The 18,316-nt window shown below is 36.3% G+C and overlaps 1 protein-coding gene across 2 annotated transcripts in view; it reads left to right on the forward strand.

The window, feature by feature from the left end:
- The window catches only part of LOC150106481 (protein neuralized-like), a 174,262-nt gene that overhangs the window by 107,014 nt on the left and 48,932 nt on the right, over positions 1–18,316 (forward strand). For both annotated transcript variants that reach the window (XM_090393147.1, XM_090393148.1), the window contains exon 4: positions 855–1,144. In XM_090393147.1, coding sequence (XP_090249273.1) covers positions 855–1,144 — 290 coding nt within the window. The remainder of the gene's footprint in view (positions 1–854; positions 1,145–18,316) is intronic.

Raw genomic sequence — 18,316 nt, forward strand, 5'->3', positions numbered from 1 at the left:
TTATCTTATACATGTTACGGTCAGATAGATTTGCTCCTACCTATATTAGTCTGTAGATATATACAGACTGTTATTGATAATTTTTTTTGTTCAGTGTATTCCTCTGTTCTATGTTGTTCCAATGTACATGATTCATGGCAGTAGATTAATAGGCCCACTTGTAATTCATTCCATCATTGGATATTTTTCTGTGTCAATCTGTAATTTGTTTTCACCTTAAACTTGCCACCCATATTTATGTAATTCTTGTCTCGGTTATTGGGTCAGCAGTCATTCATTCTTCTTTGATAATAATAATTTGAAAAGTGAATTTCCACATAATTTGTATGTAGAAATTCATTTAATTATCAGTTTTTTATATATTCTGAAACCAAAATTCTTTCCCCTCTACATAGCTTTGGATTCAAGAGAAAGAATACTCAAAAAGGTATGTAGTATGCCTGTCCAATATGCAAACAGAAAGCATAAGGCAGTTTTTGTATCCCACCCCATGAGCAAGTACAGTGCATGGACCCTGCCTAACATTGAATGTCTTAATGTTTAAAGCCAGTATAAGTAAGGTATTATTATATGAAAGGTATAAGTAATCTACCATCTATCTGACCTTCAAAACAACAATCCTTCAATTAACCAACTATCATGTGTCAACTGACCTCTGGTGTAACACCATGAAATTTTACTTTCACTTATCCAACCATTCAGTTATCAGAATGGTGCATTGCTTTCCTGTTAGGATTGGATAACTAGTAGAATATTGTATTTAAATTATCACTTGAAAACTCTAGCCATTCTAATTTAATATAAATCTTCTTGACAACAGCATTTTATGAAACATAACTTTGTCATTATTTTAGGTGCATTGCAGAACGTAATGCTAGTGAATATTGCCAAGGCTATGTCTTCACATCTCGTCCACTTCGTGTTGGAGAGAAACTAGTGATTCAGGTGCTGCAAACAGAAATAACATATATTGGAGCTCTTACATTTGGACTGACCACATTTAACCCAGATGCCCTATCTTCTACAGATCTTCCACAAGATGCTGATAATTTATTGGATAGACCTGAATACTGGGTAGTAATGAAGGATGTGGCTAGTTCTCCTCAAAAAGGTGACAAACTGAACTTTTGTATTACTGAATCAGGTAAGAAGCTAAGCACTTTTTCCAGCCTTGCTTCCTAAAAAGTTTTTTTTTTTTTATTATTTAAATAGTGGGTTATTTTCACTTATTGTTTTGGCATTTCATTAATGTTACATAACTGTTCTGGCAGATAGGCTTTTACATTGGTTACTTTTAGGGGTCGAAATATTCAGCAATGTTACGTTGCTATCATCAGGGATCACAAAAAAATTATGTGCATGTAAGTACTAACACTGATGAGGACAAATGAGGTTGAAGAAAGGCAACCAAAGTCATGCCTAGAGTCCTAAATGGCTTCCCCTAGTATGCTAAATTGGCTAGTCTTGGCATTTGGGCTCTAGATTGGAGAATTAATGTTTCCCAAATTTGGGGAAGTCTCGTGCACCTAAATTTGTTGAGGTTTGGAAAATTTTTCAGGGCTGAGACAGATTCGAGGAACAACCTTTCTTACTTGTATTTGCTGCAGTGTAAAAGAGTTGCCTTCTTCCAACATATCCTGTGGTGGGTGTCCAAAGCATGGTCAGCAAGTCCTGAGTGGCTGTATTGGTGGAATGGATATAGTCCTTATGTTCAGAAATTCTGATATTGGCTGTCCTGCTTGTTTGGCCATAATAGGACAGGTTGCAACTGCAAGGTAGGTCTAGGAAATGTGGCTGGTCCTTGGTAGAGCAGATAAGGGATGTCAATTTTCTGTGTGGTCTGTAAGTGATTGTATGTTTTGTATTTCCTTAGGATTTTTGTCAATTTTTCGGATGTGCCCTGGATATATGGAATGATGACAGATCTTGAGTAATCTCTGCTCTGAATATTTTTAATATTTTTTTGGATTTTATGGGGATTGTGGCCATTGGCAAAGAAAGTGTTGAGAATATGGTCAAGTTTATTAGTTAGGGCACTATTATCAGAACTGATTAATTTTGTCCTGTTATAATCCCATATTGTTGGGAGGGGAGGTGTGACTGCTGGTGAATGTATCTACCTGTATGAGTAGGTTTTCTGTAAACAGAGAATGCCAGGGATCCATCAGGCTGGCATGATGTACACATAATGTGGATGATATATATTGGAGTTATTGAATAAAATTCTATATTTTTTTGTTACATGTTTAAGCTATGATGTGTCTAGCACACATCGAATTAAAGCTGTTTGTATTCATTCAATTCTAACTGCTGATTTACAACTTAAATATAGACTGTTTATGTTCAAGTTGTAAGTATAGTTTTTGTAATGTTCCATTTACCAATATAATTGTAGCACTCTTCTGAAAAGCTTTTTTCATAGAAAAGCTTTCTCATATGCTTTTCCAAATGTACAAAACAAATAATATCTTTGTTATATTCACATTATTTCTCACCTATGTATTGTAAAGTGAAAATCTGAATCCCGGCAGCTTCTGTTTTTGGCCTGGCTTGTTCTTTCCCAAGTTTCTGCTCCACAAATTTCTTAGCCTCTTATCATGTGCCTGCATAAATCTTACTCAGTAGGAAAAAATTCCTCTAATCCTTACATTCTATTTTATTTCCCCTTTTATTCATGGGTCTTATGAAGGCTCTTCTCCAGTCATCTGACACTCAACTTTTTAACTTGGTCTTCTAAATAATGCAATGCAGCCACTGCAAAATGTTTATACTATCATGTTGGAAGTTTATTTTGAGTCCATGCAGTTAGCCTGGTGGCTTTGCGCTTCGCAACCATATGACTGGGGAAGGAGTGTCCCAGGTTTGATTCCCATCGAAGACGTGAGGAATTTGAGGATCTTCCTCAGCCATAGCCAAGTTAGCCGGTCTTGGGCGCAGGCAGTAGGGTTTTTCCCGCCAGTTTATCTGGCATTTTATATTCTGCAAGCAGGCAAACTGGCCCCGTGAACATACGCTACTACAGTCAAAAATATATCCCCCCCCCCAGCAGCAGGCCAGAAGTGGTGATACCAAGGCAGAAGCAATGGAGAGGTCATATTTATCTATACAAGTTGTCAAAGGGTGTACCACCTTATTATTAAATTACTCTGGATTTAGTGAAAGATGTTGGAAGTTTATTTTGCACTTGGTTAGACTATAATAAATTTAATTTAATTCTTTATCCAAGTGTAGACAAACAAAGTTTGCACCTGAAAATATCTTCAGGACTGGGGCAAGGTGGTACATCTGGGTCTGCCTCCCACTGACGAGACCTCAGTAAAGGTCGAAACCGGTCTGGATAGTGGCCCTTCCCTTAATGCATAGCATTATACATCTCCGCAAGGAGAGATGAGAGCTTGGTCCACCTTTGCTACGAGGTGCCAACAGATGTACCACCTTGCCTCAGTCCTGAAGATATTTTCAGGCACAAACTTTGTTTGCCTACACTTGGATAAAGAATTAAACTAAATTTATTATTTTATACTATCATATTTGAGCATTTCTAGTCAAATAGTATCTACTATGTCTGCCTTTCTACCTTTCAGGTTTTGACAACTTTGTCTACCTCAAGTATTAATGCGATGTGCTCCTAATTACATTCCTCTTGAATATTTTCCACTACTATTCCTCTCTCTTGTTTCATTTAGTAGTCTTTCAAAGTATTTTTTTTAATATGACTTCCACCTATAAAAGGTTGTAAACCTATAGTACTGTGAGTGGACTAGGAATTTCCTTTATCTATTTATTTTATTAATTTTGGTATTTTTTTAATTTTTAACCTGGTCCAGAAACCCTGCTCTAGAGACCAAACATGGCATTTTTTTTTTCAGGCCTCCAATAAGTTGAGCGATGGTCTCACACCAAGCGATGAAATTCATCTACCTCCTAAAGAAATCACAAACATCATGCCCATGGCAGGATTCAAATCTGCAGCCTGTTGATTGGAGAGCAGTTAGACTTGGTCAACCAGGCTGAAAATCTAGAATATATTCAGTTTTTATGTCTCCTTTATCTCTGATTTCTTTTATAGTACTCTTTCCTTCATTTCTAAGCTTTTTTTCAACGGCTTTCAGAACACATTGCCACTTTTTTTTTTTTTCTGTTCTTCTGTATTTTCTTACTATAGTCTCCCATGGCTTGTTTAGCTGCTTTTATGCATGACTTTGCTTTCTTATGTTTTTTTCAGTATTTCTTTTCCTTGACTAACTGCCTTTTTAACTTCCTAAGCCCACCATGGAATTTTGATTTTTTTCATGTTCTTGCAGACAACTTCACTGTGGCTGAATCAACGTTTTATTAAGTCTGCCACTGAATCTCCCAGGTATGATCCTTGTTTCGAAATTTCATTTTGTCTTGTAATATTTGTATGTTTGAGTTTCCAGTTCACTTCTGAAAGTTACACAGCTTTGATAGCTTTCTTTTTTAAAACTTGCTTATGCACTTTTCTTTTCAATATTCAATTTTATCCTGTGCAAAACTTAATAGTGATCACTTCCTATTTCAAATCCCCTGTAAATGTGTTCTGAATTAGCATGAGGATATTGCTGTTACACACACACACAAAAGTTAACGAGACTATTTCTTTTGTTTTCTTTCTACGTGAATTTTTGCCCATTAATGTTGAAATGTGGTCTTATTGATAAATAATCCATGGTCAGAATAGAAATTCATGAGGTACTTACCATTATTATTATTATTAGCTTTGCTATTTTCTCCATATTTTCTCATTACATTTCCCTGATTGGTATTCATTAGCTACTCTGCTATTTAGATCTCCAACTTTTCCTTTGTCAGCTGCCTTCTCTAATGATTGAAAAATTCCTTCACCTCTTCCTTAGCAGAACCTTCTGTGGGTCCATAGGCACAAATAAGTTACTTTGTTCCATTCCTCATTTAACATCATTTGCCCATATCACCCTACTTAATACTGCCTGCTATTCAAGATTATCTTCATGGTGTTGAATACTCTTTCCTTTATTTCCCTGGAGGAGACATTGAATTGGATAATACATAAGTAATGGTATTATCCTACAACAACCATATTCTGCACAACCTTCATTTGTTTGGCTGGGAAATATTATAAGCTTGCTATTATGGAATCACAAATTTGACCTCTCATCTTATTAGTTTGTTCCATTGTATGCGATTTTTATTTTATATCTAGAGAATATTTTTAGTGTGGATATCTCAAGTTTGATCTTCCATAATTGTCATATTTTGAATGTGGTCTGTCCATTACAAATTTTGCCTGCTTCATCATTTCACTACCTCTTTCTGTGGGGGACCTCTCATTGATGGTACTGGTTCTTTTCATTCTTTATGTTGAATTGTCTTTATGTTGCTGTGTGGGCATCCTGTAGACATCTGAAAAGGGGGATCCTGATAGTCCTGCACTATTTGGCTGTTGTCCTGCACTTGGAGTTGTTTGGTTCTAGTTTGAGATCCTGAGAGTTGAGGCAGACAATGTAAGCTCAATTTAGCAGTTTTGATTATGCTTATTTTTTGTGATATATCGAATCTTGCTGTATAGTTTGAAATCCTGAGAGTTGTGGCAGACAATGTAAGCTCAATTTAGCAGAGTTTTGATAATGCTTATTTTTTGTGATATATCGAATCTTGCTGTATATATATATATACAGGTGTCCCTCGATGTTACCGCATTAATCAAATCTAATAATCAATGGTAAAAATAAATTACAATTCGTCCATGATTGATTACTGTGTTAATAATTTGTTTTATATGGTACTCTTTTAGAAAAGATAAAAAATGAATGCAAAGTAAATGCTTAATAAATACTTGTACCTACATTATTTACTGCAATTTTTTTTATCAAAAGAAGTTATCCAGAGTCATTTGAACAGTTTTAGTTTTTTCTTATAGGCATAAATTCTACGATAACAAGCAAAATGACTCTCCAGACCTTGGCAAACAAGCAAGAAAACATAAAGAAAAAACACTGCAAATATAATACACGATGGTACAAATTAAGTAGATATTGAATCCAACATTATTTCATAGCCGTATATAGAAACTACAAGAGTTTCGTGCCGAATATATAGAAAGTAAAAGTTTCGTGCCGAATATATAGAAAGTAAAAGTTTCGGCAGATGCAAGCATAAGCAACCTTATGGGCAACGCTTAGTAATGGTGGAGTAAGCTCCAGATCACTTTCTTTAGTATTTTCCATAATGTAAAGCACATCTCCTAGAGGACATGTATGATAAATAAGCCTTTATAATTAAAAGAAACACACGTATTAACCACAGTGAAAATTATTTAATTGTAAATATTTCATCCTTAGCGTCTTAGGTCATCAGTACAGTAGTTTAAAACTATAATAGGAATAACATACAGTTAGGGCACAGGATTACAATAGAATCTCATTAAACATGCGTAACGTGTTACAGAAGTAAAAAAAAAAAAAAAAATTAACACAATTTTGTATGATAATTTCCCGTACTTTAGGAATAGTAAGAACGTCGTTTAAGTTTGTTTGGTCTGTGTAGTAGGGCTTCAGACGTTCTTTGTATAAACATTCATGTTTATACAAAGATTTCTGCGGTTTAAAAAGACGACTGTGGTCTTGATGTTCCGAGTTGCATTTCTGAACAGACCTACTTGTCTGTCCAAAGTAAGACAATTTGCATGAGCATGAAATCTCATGAACACCAGGCAACATCAAAGGTGAGAGTTTTTCCTTAGGAGAAGGTAACAAGTTGTAAATTTGGTTGATAGGTTTGTAAGTAATGGCAAAATTGTATTTCTTCATAATTTTAGAAAGACATTCAGAGATGCCTTTGACGTAAGGTATGGGAATCCTATCGCAATACAATTTTTCCACTACTTACCAACCTATCAACCAAATTTACAACTTGTTACCTTCTCCTAAGGACAAACTCTCACCTTTGATGTTGCCTGGGGTTTGAGATTCCATGCTCATGCAAATTGTCTTACTTTGGACAGACAGGTAGGTCTGTTCAGAAACGCATCTTGGAACATCAAGACCACATTCATCTTTTTAAACCGCAGAAATCTGGCCTCTCTCAACACGGAATTGAAAATCCAAACCATAGGATCCATTGGGAAAAATTTTAACTTTTACATAGATCTTTATATAAACATGAACGTTTGTACAAAGAACGTTCTGAAGCCTTACTACACAGATCAAACTTAAATTGCAACACCATTTATACTATTCCTAAAGTACAGGAAATTGTCATACAAAATTGTGTTAAATAATTTTTTTTTTTTACTTCTGTAACACGTTACGCATGTTTAATGAGATTCTAGTGTAATCCTGCACCCCTAACTGTATGTTATTCCTATTATCGTTTTAAATTACTGTACTGATGATGTTCTAAGATAATGGATGAAATATTTACAATTAAATAATTTTCACTGTGGTTAATACGTGTGTTTCTTTTAATTATGATTGCACCACAGGTTTCGTTATTTAAAAAAAAAAAAAAAAAAAAAGCCTTTGGCTTTCTATTTCAGTAATACGTAATGGTTTATTTATTTTCAGTTACAATCTAGAAATTATTGAACCAAGAATAATAATAAAAAAAAAAAAAAAACTAAACCATACTATACTGACATCGGAGGTCGCGGTATCTCTCAGATACAGTTTACTGTCAAATATCACTCGTAACATATGAATGCACAGCTACTCATGACCTCCAAGCTATACCCTGAATTGTGTAAGAATATTTATATTAAACATTTTGCATGTATCTGTCAGATCAGCTGCGAGCTCTGCAGGGTTAAAGGTGTGTTAATCAAAACTCTTGGCTCGTATATCAAAGAATTGCCACAATTAATTTCGGCGCGTTAAGCAAGGGATACCTGTACTTTTTTCATCTTGCAGAATTTAATGCTGAAGTAGTGATGTACATAACAGATTGTATTGTACAGGCAGCAACAGCTGCAATTCTGAAAACATCGTCTTGATTTCCAGTATACCCAAAACCTGTGTGGAACTAAGTGCCAAGCACCCAGACGAGATCAGGACAGAGCATGGAGTATATTTTGTGGGTACACTAATGCAGCAAATCTCACTGCTTTTAAATGTGCTTGACTCAAAGCATGTTATGTTAAATGTCAGAGTCAAAAGTAAACTTGAATCCAATTTACATCATCTATTAAACAACAAATTCAAACGTATGGGATAAAATCCAGAAAAATATAGAACACAACATTTGTCTACCTTGGATCACAATGGATGTATTGCTGCTGAACCTAAAGCCATGGCTGACATTTCTGGAGAAAAGTTTGCTTATAATCTCAGCAACAGCTTCATATCCTCCTGAATTTTTAATATTGAAAGAACAAGAGAAACAGCAGTTACTCTTTTACAAATGGGTTAGAGCCATTCTCAAAGGAGGAAATAAAAAGAGCATTGTTACTCTTTCATCCCAGTACAGTGGGATCTGATGACATCCATTATGAGATGATCAGATATCTTCTATTCCCTTCTCTGGATCTCCTTTTCTTACTATACAGCAGAATACTTAAACAGGAATACTTAATCTACGAATGCTCAATGTGGCATTCGTAGATACTGATTAACATTGGATCACTTAGTTTGTTTAGAAACTTGTATCAAAGATGCTTTCCTGAAACAAGAACATCTGGTTTCAGTGTTCTTTGACATAGAAAAAGCTTATAACACAACCTGGAGATATGGTATATTAATACCTTAAAGACCTTTTTAATCTTGGTCTTGATGGTACATCTTCCTGTTTTTATTAAAAACTTTGTCCAGCTGAATGTTCCAAGTGGGAAGCACGTTATCTTGGCCATATCATCAAGAAGAGGATGTTCCTCAAGGCTCTGTTAAGTGTGACACTCTTTGCTATCAGAGCTAATTCTGTTACTTGAACAACTTCCTTCCGATCACTTCACAATTTGCTAGCATTCCTGCAATATGAGAGTAATTGAAAGACAACTCCATTAAGCAACTGATCATGTCTCTTCATGGATTCTTAGTAATGGGTTCAGGTTTTTGGCAGAAAAAACTGTCTTTGTACACTTCTGCCAAAAATGTATCCTTCATTCAGATCCTGATTTAAGAATTAGACAAAGCATTATTCTGGTAGTACCATAGGCCAAGTTCTTGGGGCTCATCTTTGATAGAAAGCTTACATTCCTAACACACATTCGTCAACTTGGGGACAAGTGGAAAAAAAAGAATTGAACATCCTTTGCACTCTATCCTCTACAGCAGGCATGTCAAACTCGTTTACCTCCAAGGGCCAAATTAAGAATTATACATCAAGCCGGAGGCCGCAACAGAAAAAAAATCTCGAAATAAAGAGGAAACAGATTTTTTAATATTAACATTAGAGTATATAAGTACAAAATGCATATAAAATATAAAGTTTATATATTTAAATAAAATTATACATATAATTTTTTTGAAGAAACTTGACAATGTTTTTCATTAACGAAATCTTCAAACTTTGGTTGAATTTGTTGTGCTGTAATTATTTTCAATATTGCTTGCGCATGCTGGTCTGTTAATCTTGATCTTTCCCAGATTTATTATTCTTTAAAGTTGAAAATGGTTATTCATATAAATATGTGCTACCGAACATAGATAAAATACTACATCCACGAATTAAAACAGCCAGCTGAGCGATATCCCTTACATCTGTACTTTCATCAATTGCAAGGGAATTGGTCTGAAATGTTGGAATTATTGATTTTAGTTGATTTCCTTAAGTTTGACTATATCATCAATTCTGCTAGCAATGGTATTTGGAGATAAGCTTATATTTTTAAATTTCTTTAATTGATCAGGACACAACACTTCAACTGCTTTAATAATAAATTTGCGAATAAATTCCCCTTTAGTGAATTGTTTCGACTTGCTTGCAATTAAATGTGATAACAAATAAATGGTTTTTACCGTAGCTCTATTATCTTCAATTGGTTTGGTAAATACACTTTGTTGATTTTAAAGTGGCAACTTTAATTCTGACAGTTTATCTTCACGAAGTTTCATGACATATTTGTCATGGTTTTCTTTATGATTTGTATCGTAATGCCTTTTAATATTATATTCTTTGCAAACTGCAATAGAGTTTCTACATATCAGGCATGATTTTTTTTTTTTCCTTGAATACAAAAATAATGTAACTCCAATTTTTCTTGAAAACTACGATGTTCTTCTTGAATTAATCGTTTTTACTCATACTGGTTGAAGGTTTCGAGATTATTTTTATAAATTCTTTATTAATTATGAAGAAAACACTACACTTTCTTACGACTTGAAAATTGCTAATGGCTAGCCTCTGACTGCTGTAGTCAGCGGGTGTAGCCATGTACGTAGACTTGCATGTTAAAATTTGGTTAAATTCGATAGTTTGGTGTATAAAATAATCTTAAGTGGAAATGTTATTTTTTTAAAAATATGTTTATTTAATTCGATGTTGTCAAAAGTTAAATAACCATATTGGTTACAAAGTTTGGTGGGCTGCATATTACTTGACGGCGGGCCACGTGTTTGACATGCCTGCTCTACAGAATGGAGGTGCTGATCAATGTTCCTTGCTCTGCCTTGTATGATCAGTGCCTGATTATGGGTCTCAGGTTTGCACTTCTGAGAGAGGACATGCTCTGATGGTTGAACCCTATCCATCATCGGAATATATGAATAGCTACTGATGCATTTTACATGTTGCCCATTCATAGTCTTTATGTTGAAGCAAATGAACCTGCTCTATCACTTAGATGAAAAATAGCTCTTAACTATGCCCTAAAAACTCTCTTTTCCAGAGCATCCTATGTGGACTAGTATATTTGCTCAATATCACACGTCAGACTGTCGTTCACCATTTTTGGTATGCATGTTGAAGAGATTATACGAGCTATTGGCATGAATGTTTTCAACGTTACCTGCACCCATCATAACAGCATTCTCCATGGCAGGTTTGCACTCCATCTACATGCAGTTATTTAATGCACACAGTGCAGTGCACTGATTTCCTTCTCATCTATACCGATGGTTCAAGATCTGAGACCTCTGTTGTTGGCTGCTGTATTTCTTGACATCACTGTATCCCTTTGTGTGCTCATTTCTTGTAGTGTCCAGGATACCATAGTTGGCATTTGGACCCCAGGGTATTAGTCAGAAGTTGCTACTTCCTTCCTAGCCAGGGAACTACTGCACTTTGCCATCAACCCTCGAAACAGAGGCCATTCCTGACACAGAGTAGACACCTGTGCATCTGCACCTTACCTGGTGGACAGTCACTGCTGTTGGTCCATCCTGGACCAACAGTCACTACTTTTTATCTTGCAGCTGCCCTCCATATCTGTGTGTGTGTGTGGGGGGGATGATCCACTATTCGCCACCTGTGGACCCATCCATGTTTGTAGTCACCACACAACTCGTGGATACGCAGCTTAACATAACAAGAACCATCTCTTGCGCCTTAAGGTCTACTTCTCTCCCATGGTTACTTGTTCTTTCCCACATCACTTCTCCATGCTTCAGAGGAGAAGCAGCTACCATCTTAGAGATAAAGAAAATCAGAAATAACATGACTTCCTATATTTCTCCACCTCATCAGCTTACCTCCAGATCTCCTATATGACTTTTGCAAATACCATATGATGGTCCCCAGAACTGGTGAAAGACTCTGGAATCAACTACAAACAAGTACCTGATTACAGATCCAACTATCAAACCTCCAAGATTCAATCTACCTCAACACCCTAAGAAGCCAGCTTAAACAGATTTAGGACTGGACAAGACCACTGTGCCCAATTATTGCATTTGTTGGCTGCTGTATTTCCTGCCATCACTGTATCCCTTTGTGTGCTCATTTCTTGTAGTGTCCAGGATACCATAGATGGCATTTGGACCCCAGGGTATTAGTCCGAAGTTGCTACTTCCTTCCTAGCCGGGGAACTACTGCACTTTACCATCAACCCTTGAAACAGAGGCCCTCAAAGGTGACTTTCGAAGGCCCTTTCATAGGTGACTATGAAATAGTCATCCTATTGCATGTGTGGTGTTGTGCAGGTTACACATTATATCACTGATGACTATCCACACACTCCTTCTCTGGAGGCCTCAGGAACTTGCATTTACTTCCAGATAGTGCCATTTATCGGTTAACTGAACTCGTTAATTTCTTGTGTTTTATTATTATTATTACGCGACACCTCCAAGTAGTCCAAAGACTCATCGAGGGAGGACACCTGCTCTACAACTCTCTGCCTCCATCATCTATAGTAAACCACATCATCTACACCAACGCCATCTACTGCCCACCACCACCACCAGTATTGCCACAGGCAATCACAAACATCCATGCCCACGGCAGGATTTGAACCTACAGCTTTTTGGCTGAAGAGTGGATACGCTAACCACTCGGCCAACCAGGCTGGCATTTTATCCACCCACTAAATAATATAACTATAACCCACCAGATCCTACTTTGATTGCAGTAATTATACAGCAAAGTTTCATGTCAATCAGATTGTGCATGTAATAAAACATTACCATAAGTGTGTTTTATTAATTTATACTGACTCATTGAGTTCTTTACAAGCCATATTGTCTTATGTATAATCTACATCCAGTGCTCTGTGAGGTTTTACATCTGTTGTACAAAATGAAGACCCTTAATTTTGATGTTTGGTTGTGCTGGATTCCCAGCCACATGGAAATTAAAGGAAATGAATGCAGATGCAGCTGCTGGATGAGCTCATGCCTTTCCATGTACTGTTGACTGTCCCATACCAGACTTCATCAGTTTTTATGATCAAAGCTAATTACCCAGTGGAAGTCTTCATGGCTGGAAGCACTCAATCAAATTGCATGAGGTTAAGCTTGAAATTAGGCATTATCAGTCTAGTCAACATAGAAGCAGGAGAGAGAGGAAGTTGTTCTTGCTAGTCTCTGCATAGGTCATTCATCTTACACATTCATGTTTATAGAGGACTGATGACACCTATGTGTGAAAAATGTAACACTTCTGACCATTTGTCATATTCTGGTGGAGTGCCAGCACCACACGAGAGGAATGAAATTTTTATTAATCTAGCTGAGCCATATACACTCTGTCATGTATTTGCAGACTCAGACAAATTGCATGACGTTTTTGACCATGTGGTAAACATGGCCATTCTTTTCAAATTTGAAAATTTATACTTTATAATTTTCAGCAGAGAAAAATGAGTTCAGGGACTGTCAGACTGAAGGTATTTGTTTAAAACAACACCAAAATTGAATTTAGGATCCAGGCAACGCAGTAATACACAAAAATATTAGTACATAAATATATATATCAGGGGTGTATATTCAGGGTGTGCGGTGCACACCTGTGGAATAGCAATTTCACCAATATTATATTTTTGCATTTATTTCTGTTAGACTCTCATAATTATTTGCTGCCTCTGCATGGTTCCTAAAATTAAATACAATATACTAATGTTCATGAACAGGAGACATTTTGATGCATAAACATTGTATCACATTCATGTTAATAGCCTAGCTGTGTGGTCACAAATACGGACACCTTTGATTCCTTTAAACAGATGTGCAGAAGGCACAGCATGTCAAATTCTTAGCGTCACAGTGGTTTTAAATGGCCCACAAGTCGAGACAGGGTATGCACCGAGACAGCAACACCCAGAAGTCATTAGTAGCTATGAATAGTTATTATTATGTGACACCTCCAGGGAGTCCAAAGACTCATCGAGGGAGAGTGTGCCAACAGCATCGAATGATTGATCCCTTCCAACTACTAACTGCGCTCAAACTTGCTTAACTTTTTTTTTTTGCGAGCCATTAGTAGGAGAGGCTCTACCAATTAACTAACCTTTGCTGACTAATTATTGTGTAGACCAATCCAGTTGAACTTTGTCACAAGTTGCTGTTTTTGTTTTCTGAGTTTCATTTGTTGTATGTGTGTGAAATGTGAACTGATGTGTTTATGACACTGATATAGACAATTGTTTAATATATATTTATAATTTTCTATAAACAACATAACTTTTTTTGCCCGCTTTTACATTGGGGAAATAGTGTTGACGATATATACTAAATGTCCTGTTTTCTGCTAGAGCTTTTCCAGATTGTATGATTATAGTCGGAGGTTAGAATTTGTGTATAAATAAGTAAAGCAGTTATTTTAGCCTTTCTTTGGCTCAATCCGATATCTGAAGTGATTACTTTTTCAGATATCTATGCATATTATATGGCTGTATTTAAAAATCATATCAAAATATAAAATATCCATTATCCACATCTCGCTCTAGTATTTGCCAATGATAATCTAATAATCATATCAAGGAATATAGAGAGAAACAGAAAGAATATCTAACTAGGATGGAAAGATAACTGCTACCAAAAGAGATGGATAGATATAGACCAAAGTGAAAGAGAGAGGAAGACTAGTGACAAGATGGAAGGACCAGTGATGCCAGAACAAGCAAATGCCTAATCCTTGAAGAGAAGATGAAGAATCTAATCTCATCACAAAACGTAAACCCTTTGTGCTCCACACACAAACAGCACGCATGAAGCATAGCTGTTGTTCATTTGACCTTTATGCTTTCAATATTTAAGATTATATTAATTGATAAAGTATTCAAAGTTATCCTACAATTAATTGCATTTGACCAATTAAGATGGGTGCTTAAGGGTCAAAGCTGTATAACTGAGAGGAGAACTGACCTGGGCTTCTGACCTAATGTCCAATCCACACTTTCTCGTGGTGCATCCTCTTGGGTATCTACTTGGATACTGAACAAACGAGGATGGGCTGGCAATTTGGGATTTAGCCGACCAAATTGTATTCTTATTGGTTGAACCAAAATAAAAAATGATGATACAACATGACACAATTTCATGCCGGCTGGGGTGTCGCTCGGTTAAACAAGGACCCCCTTGTTTTTGTCAGGGAACCAGGGCAAACAGCAAAAAGTCAACTGCTGGAACAAATCTGAAAATACACCCCCAACTCAACATCACCAGAGTTAAAGATCAGTACTATCAACAAAAGAAGCCTGAATGGCAAAGAAATGGAGCTAGGTGAGGAATTAGATAAGTACCAGATCGACATAATAGGGGTGAGATCTTTCTGAATGGCAGTCAGTCTCAAGTAGAGTAATGTGAGCAAATATGAGAATGGGGAACTGGACAATGAGACTTATTTGTGCCTATGGTCCCACAGAAGGTTCTACTAAGGTAGAAGTGGAGGAATTTTTTGATGCTTTAGAAAAAGCAACTGACACAATGAAAAAGGAAAAGTTGGTCCTTGTTGGGGATCTGAATAGCACAGTAGGAAATGATTATGAGACATACAAAAATATTATGGGAAAATTTGAAGAAAAGAGCAAAGCTAATAATAATGGCAAATATCTGTTGGATTTCTGCTCAGGACATGGACTGGTGATTACTAACACCATGTTCCAACATAAAAACATGTACAAATTCACATGGAGAGAAGAGGCAAGGAATAAGAAAAGGCTCATTGACTATGTTATTGTTGATAGTGATGTTTTCTCCCTGGTGCAGGACACCAGAGTGTACAGAGGATTTGAAATTGGAAGTGATCACTATTTAGTCTTGAGCAGGATAAAATTGAATTTCATATTGAAAAGAATAACATGTAAGAAAGTTTTAAAGGCGAATAAAAGTTGAGCAGCTCTCAGATGTGAACTGTAGACTAAAATACACAAAGATTATTGAAGAAAAAATGAAAGAGTTTGAGAACAGGAATTAAACCTTGGGGATTCAGTGGCAGGCCTTGAAGAAAGCCATGATTGATTCAGCTAGAGAGGCATGTGGTGTCTGCAAGGATAGAAAAATGAAAACTTCATGGTGGACACAGGAAGTTAAAGAGGTAGTGAAGGAAAAGAAGAAAGCATATCAAAAGTTCCTGGCAAATAAGTCAGCTTGTGCTCTTAGAGAATACAGAGACAAATGCAAGAATGCTAAACACTGTGTTAAACTAGCTAAACAAAAGTCATGGGTGGACTTTGTGGCAAGAATATAGAAAATAAATATCAAGTTGGTGGCAAAATATTCTGGAGGTTGTTGAAGAAGCTTAGGAATGGAATAAAGAGTGCTGTAAAAGGAGTTAGAGATGGTAAAGGTGACATGAAAATGGAAGAAAAAGATATCCCTGAAATATGGAGTAATTACTTTGAAAAACTGCTAAATGAAACAAACAGTGATGACAGCACAGTGGTAAAAAACACTGACCAGGCATGCAGTCAGCAATACTTGAAGTAGAAAAAGCCATCAAAGGCTTAAAATGTGGAAAAGCAGCAGGAGTAGATGATATTTGACCAGAAATGCTGAAGTATGGTGGTATAACAGTCTTACAGTGGCTGCACTGCATAGTTCAGAAAGCCTGGACAGAGGAACGAATTCCCGATGATTGGAGTAGAGCTCTCATAGTACCAATATATGAAAAGGGAAATAAAACTGAATGTGAGAATTACAGAGGTATTTCCCTGCTAAGTTTTCCTGGCAAGATCTATGAAAGTATACTTGAGAAACGATTGAGAAGAATTGTGGAAGAAATGCTGGGTGAAGAACAAGCTGGATTCAGGCCAAATAGAGGCTGTCAGGATCAGATCTTCACTTTGCGACAAATAGTCGAGATAGCATGGGAATATAACAAAGATCTGTATTTAAGTTTTGTCAATTTGGAAAAGGCATATGACAAGGTGCCAAGAGAGAAGCTATTCAATACGCTACAGTTATATGGTGTCAATGGGGCATTATATCAAGCAATACTTAGTCTTTATTCGCATTGTAAGTCAGCAGTTAGAATTGAAGGAAGTACAGGAAGATGGTTTAATGTCAAATCTGGTGTGAGACAAGGATGTACATTATCCCCTCTGTTATTCATTATCTATATGGATCACATTATGAAGGAAAGTGGTATTAAACATGATATCAAAATTGGAGATGTTAATGTCAGCTCTTTGCTGTATGCGGATCATGTTATACTTCTAAATAAATCTACTACAAGTCTTCAAGATTTCCTGACTAAATTGAATAGCTGTTGTAATAGATATGGTATAAAGGTCAGCAATAAAAAGACAAAGACAATGAAAATAGGCAGAATCATTGAAAATATCAACTGCATTGTTAATGGAGAACCTGTGGAACAAGTAAAACATTTCAGCTACTTGGGCACGATTTTTACTGAAGATGGTAAATTAAATATGGAAATAGACAATAGAATCAACAAAGCTGGTATGGTAGGAAGTCAATTGAATAAATTCATATGGAATGAGAGAGAAATTAGTCGGAACACTAAATTAGCTGTATACAAGACAGTGTTCAAACTAGTTTTAACTTATGGATCTGAGAGCTCTGTCAGAAGTAAAACACTTGACCAAAGACTAGAGACTACAGATATGAGAGTCCTGAGAAAGATTAGAGGCGTGAACAGACGGTATCAATGGCAATATCATATTAAAAACGAGGATATTAGGAAAGACATTGTCAGCATCTAGGAATGCTTTTGCAGAGCTAATCTCAGGTGGTATGGTCACTTAAACAGAATGGGCAAGGAAAGATTAGCAAAACAAGTGTTCTCTGCCATGTTGGCAGCAAAACGACCCAGAGGAAGACCAAGATATAGGTGGATTGATACAGTGAAAAGTGCCTTAGACGATAGAAATATAAGATCTGATAATGTTGGAATCTTGACAGGTAACAGACTGATTTGGAGGAAAATTATAGATAGGAAGTTAGTAATGATGTAATTTTTTTCATGTAGTACTATCGTATTCTGTACACTCCTTGAGGGTACATGGCAGGAATTTGATGATGATGATGACCAATTAAGATGACTGTTGATGCGCTATGCATTCTTAAAACTTTCAGACATTGATAAAAATGCAACCATATGGTCCAAATCAATGTGAATAATTTTGTAGCACTGGTTACATAGGCTACACAACATCACACCCAACTGAAATGGGCACCTGAAGCCACTGATATGTATGATGATCAGCCTATTTTTTTCACCCACTACAGGGTGAAGGCTTCTCCCATTGCAGGAGGGTTGGATCTACTTCTTCCAAAGTGACTCAGTCCATCTTGGGAGAGTGTTTATTCACTTGTATGAAAATGGAAGACAATTACAAATATCCATGCCTCTGCAGGATTTGAACCCATAGCCTCTTGTTTGGAGAGCGGATATGCTAACCACTCGGCCAGTTAGGTTGGTACTGATATGTATAAAAAATAAATAAAAAAAATAAAATAATAATAAACCATAACAAAACAGTAAT

The sequence above is a fragment of the Typopeltis vanoorti genome, chromosome 5, assembly GCF_054136105.1.
Source record: "Typopeltis vanoorti isolate ZY-2024b chromosome 5, IOZ_Tvanoo_1.0, whole genome shotgun sequence".
Taxonomy (NCBI): Eukaryota; Metazoa; Arthropoda; class Arachnida; order Uropygi; family Thelyphonidae; genus Typopeltis; species Typopeltis vanoorti.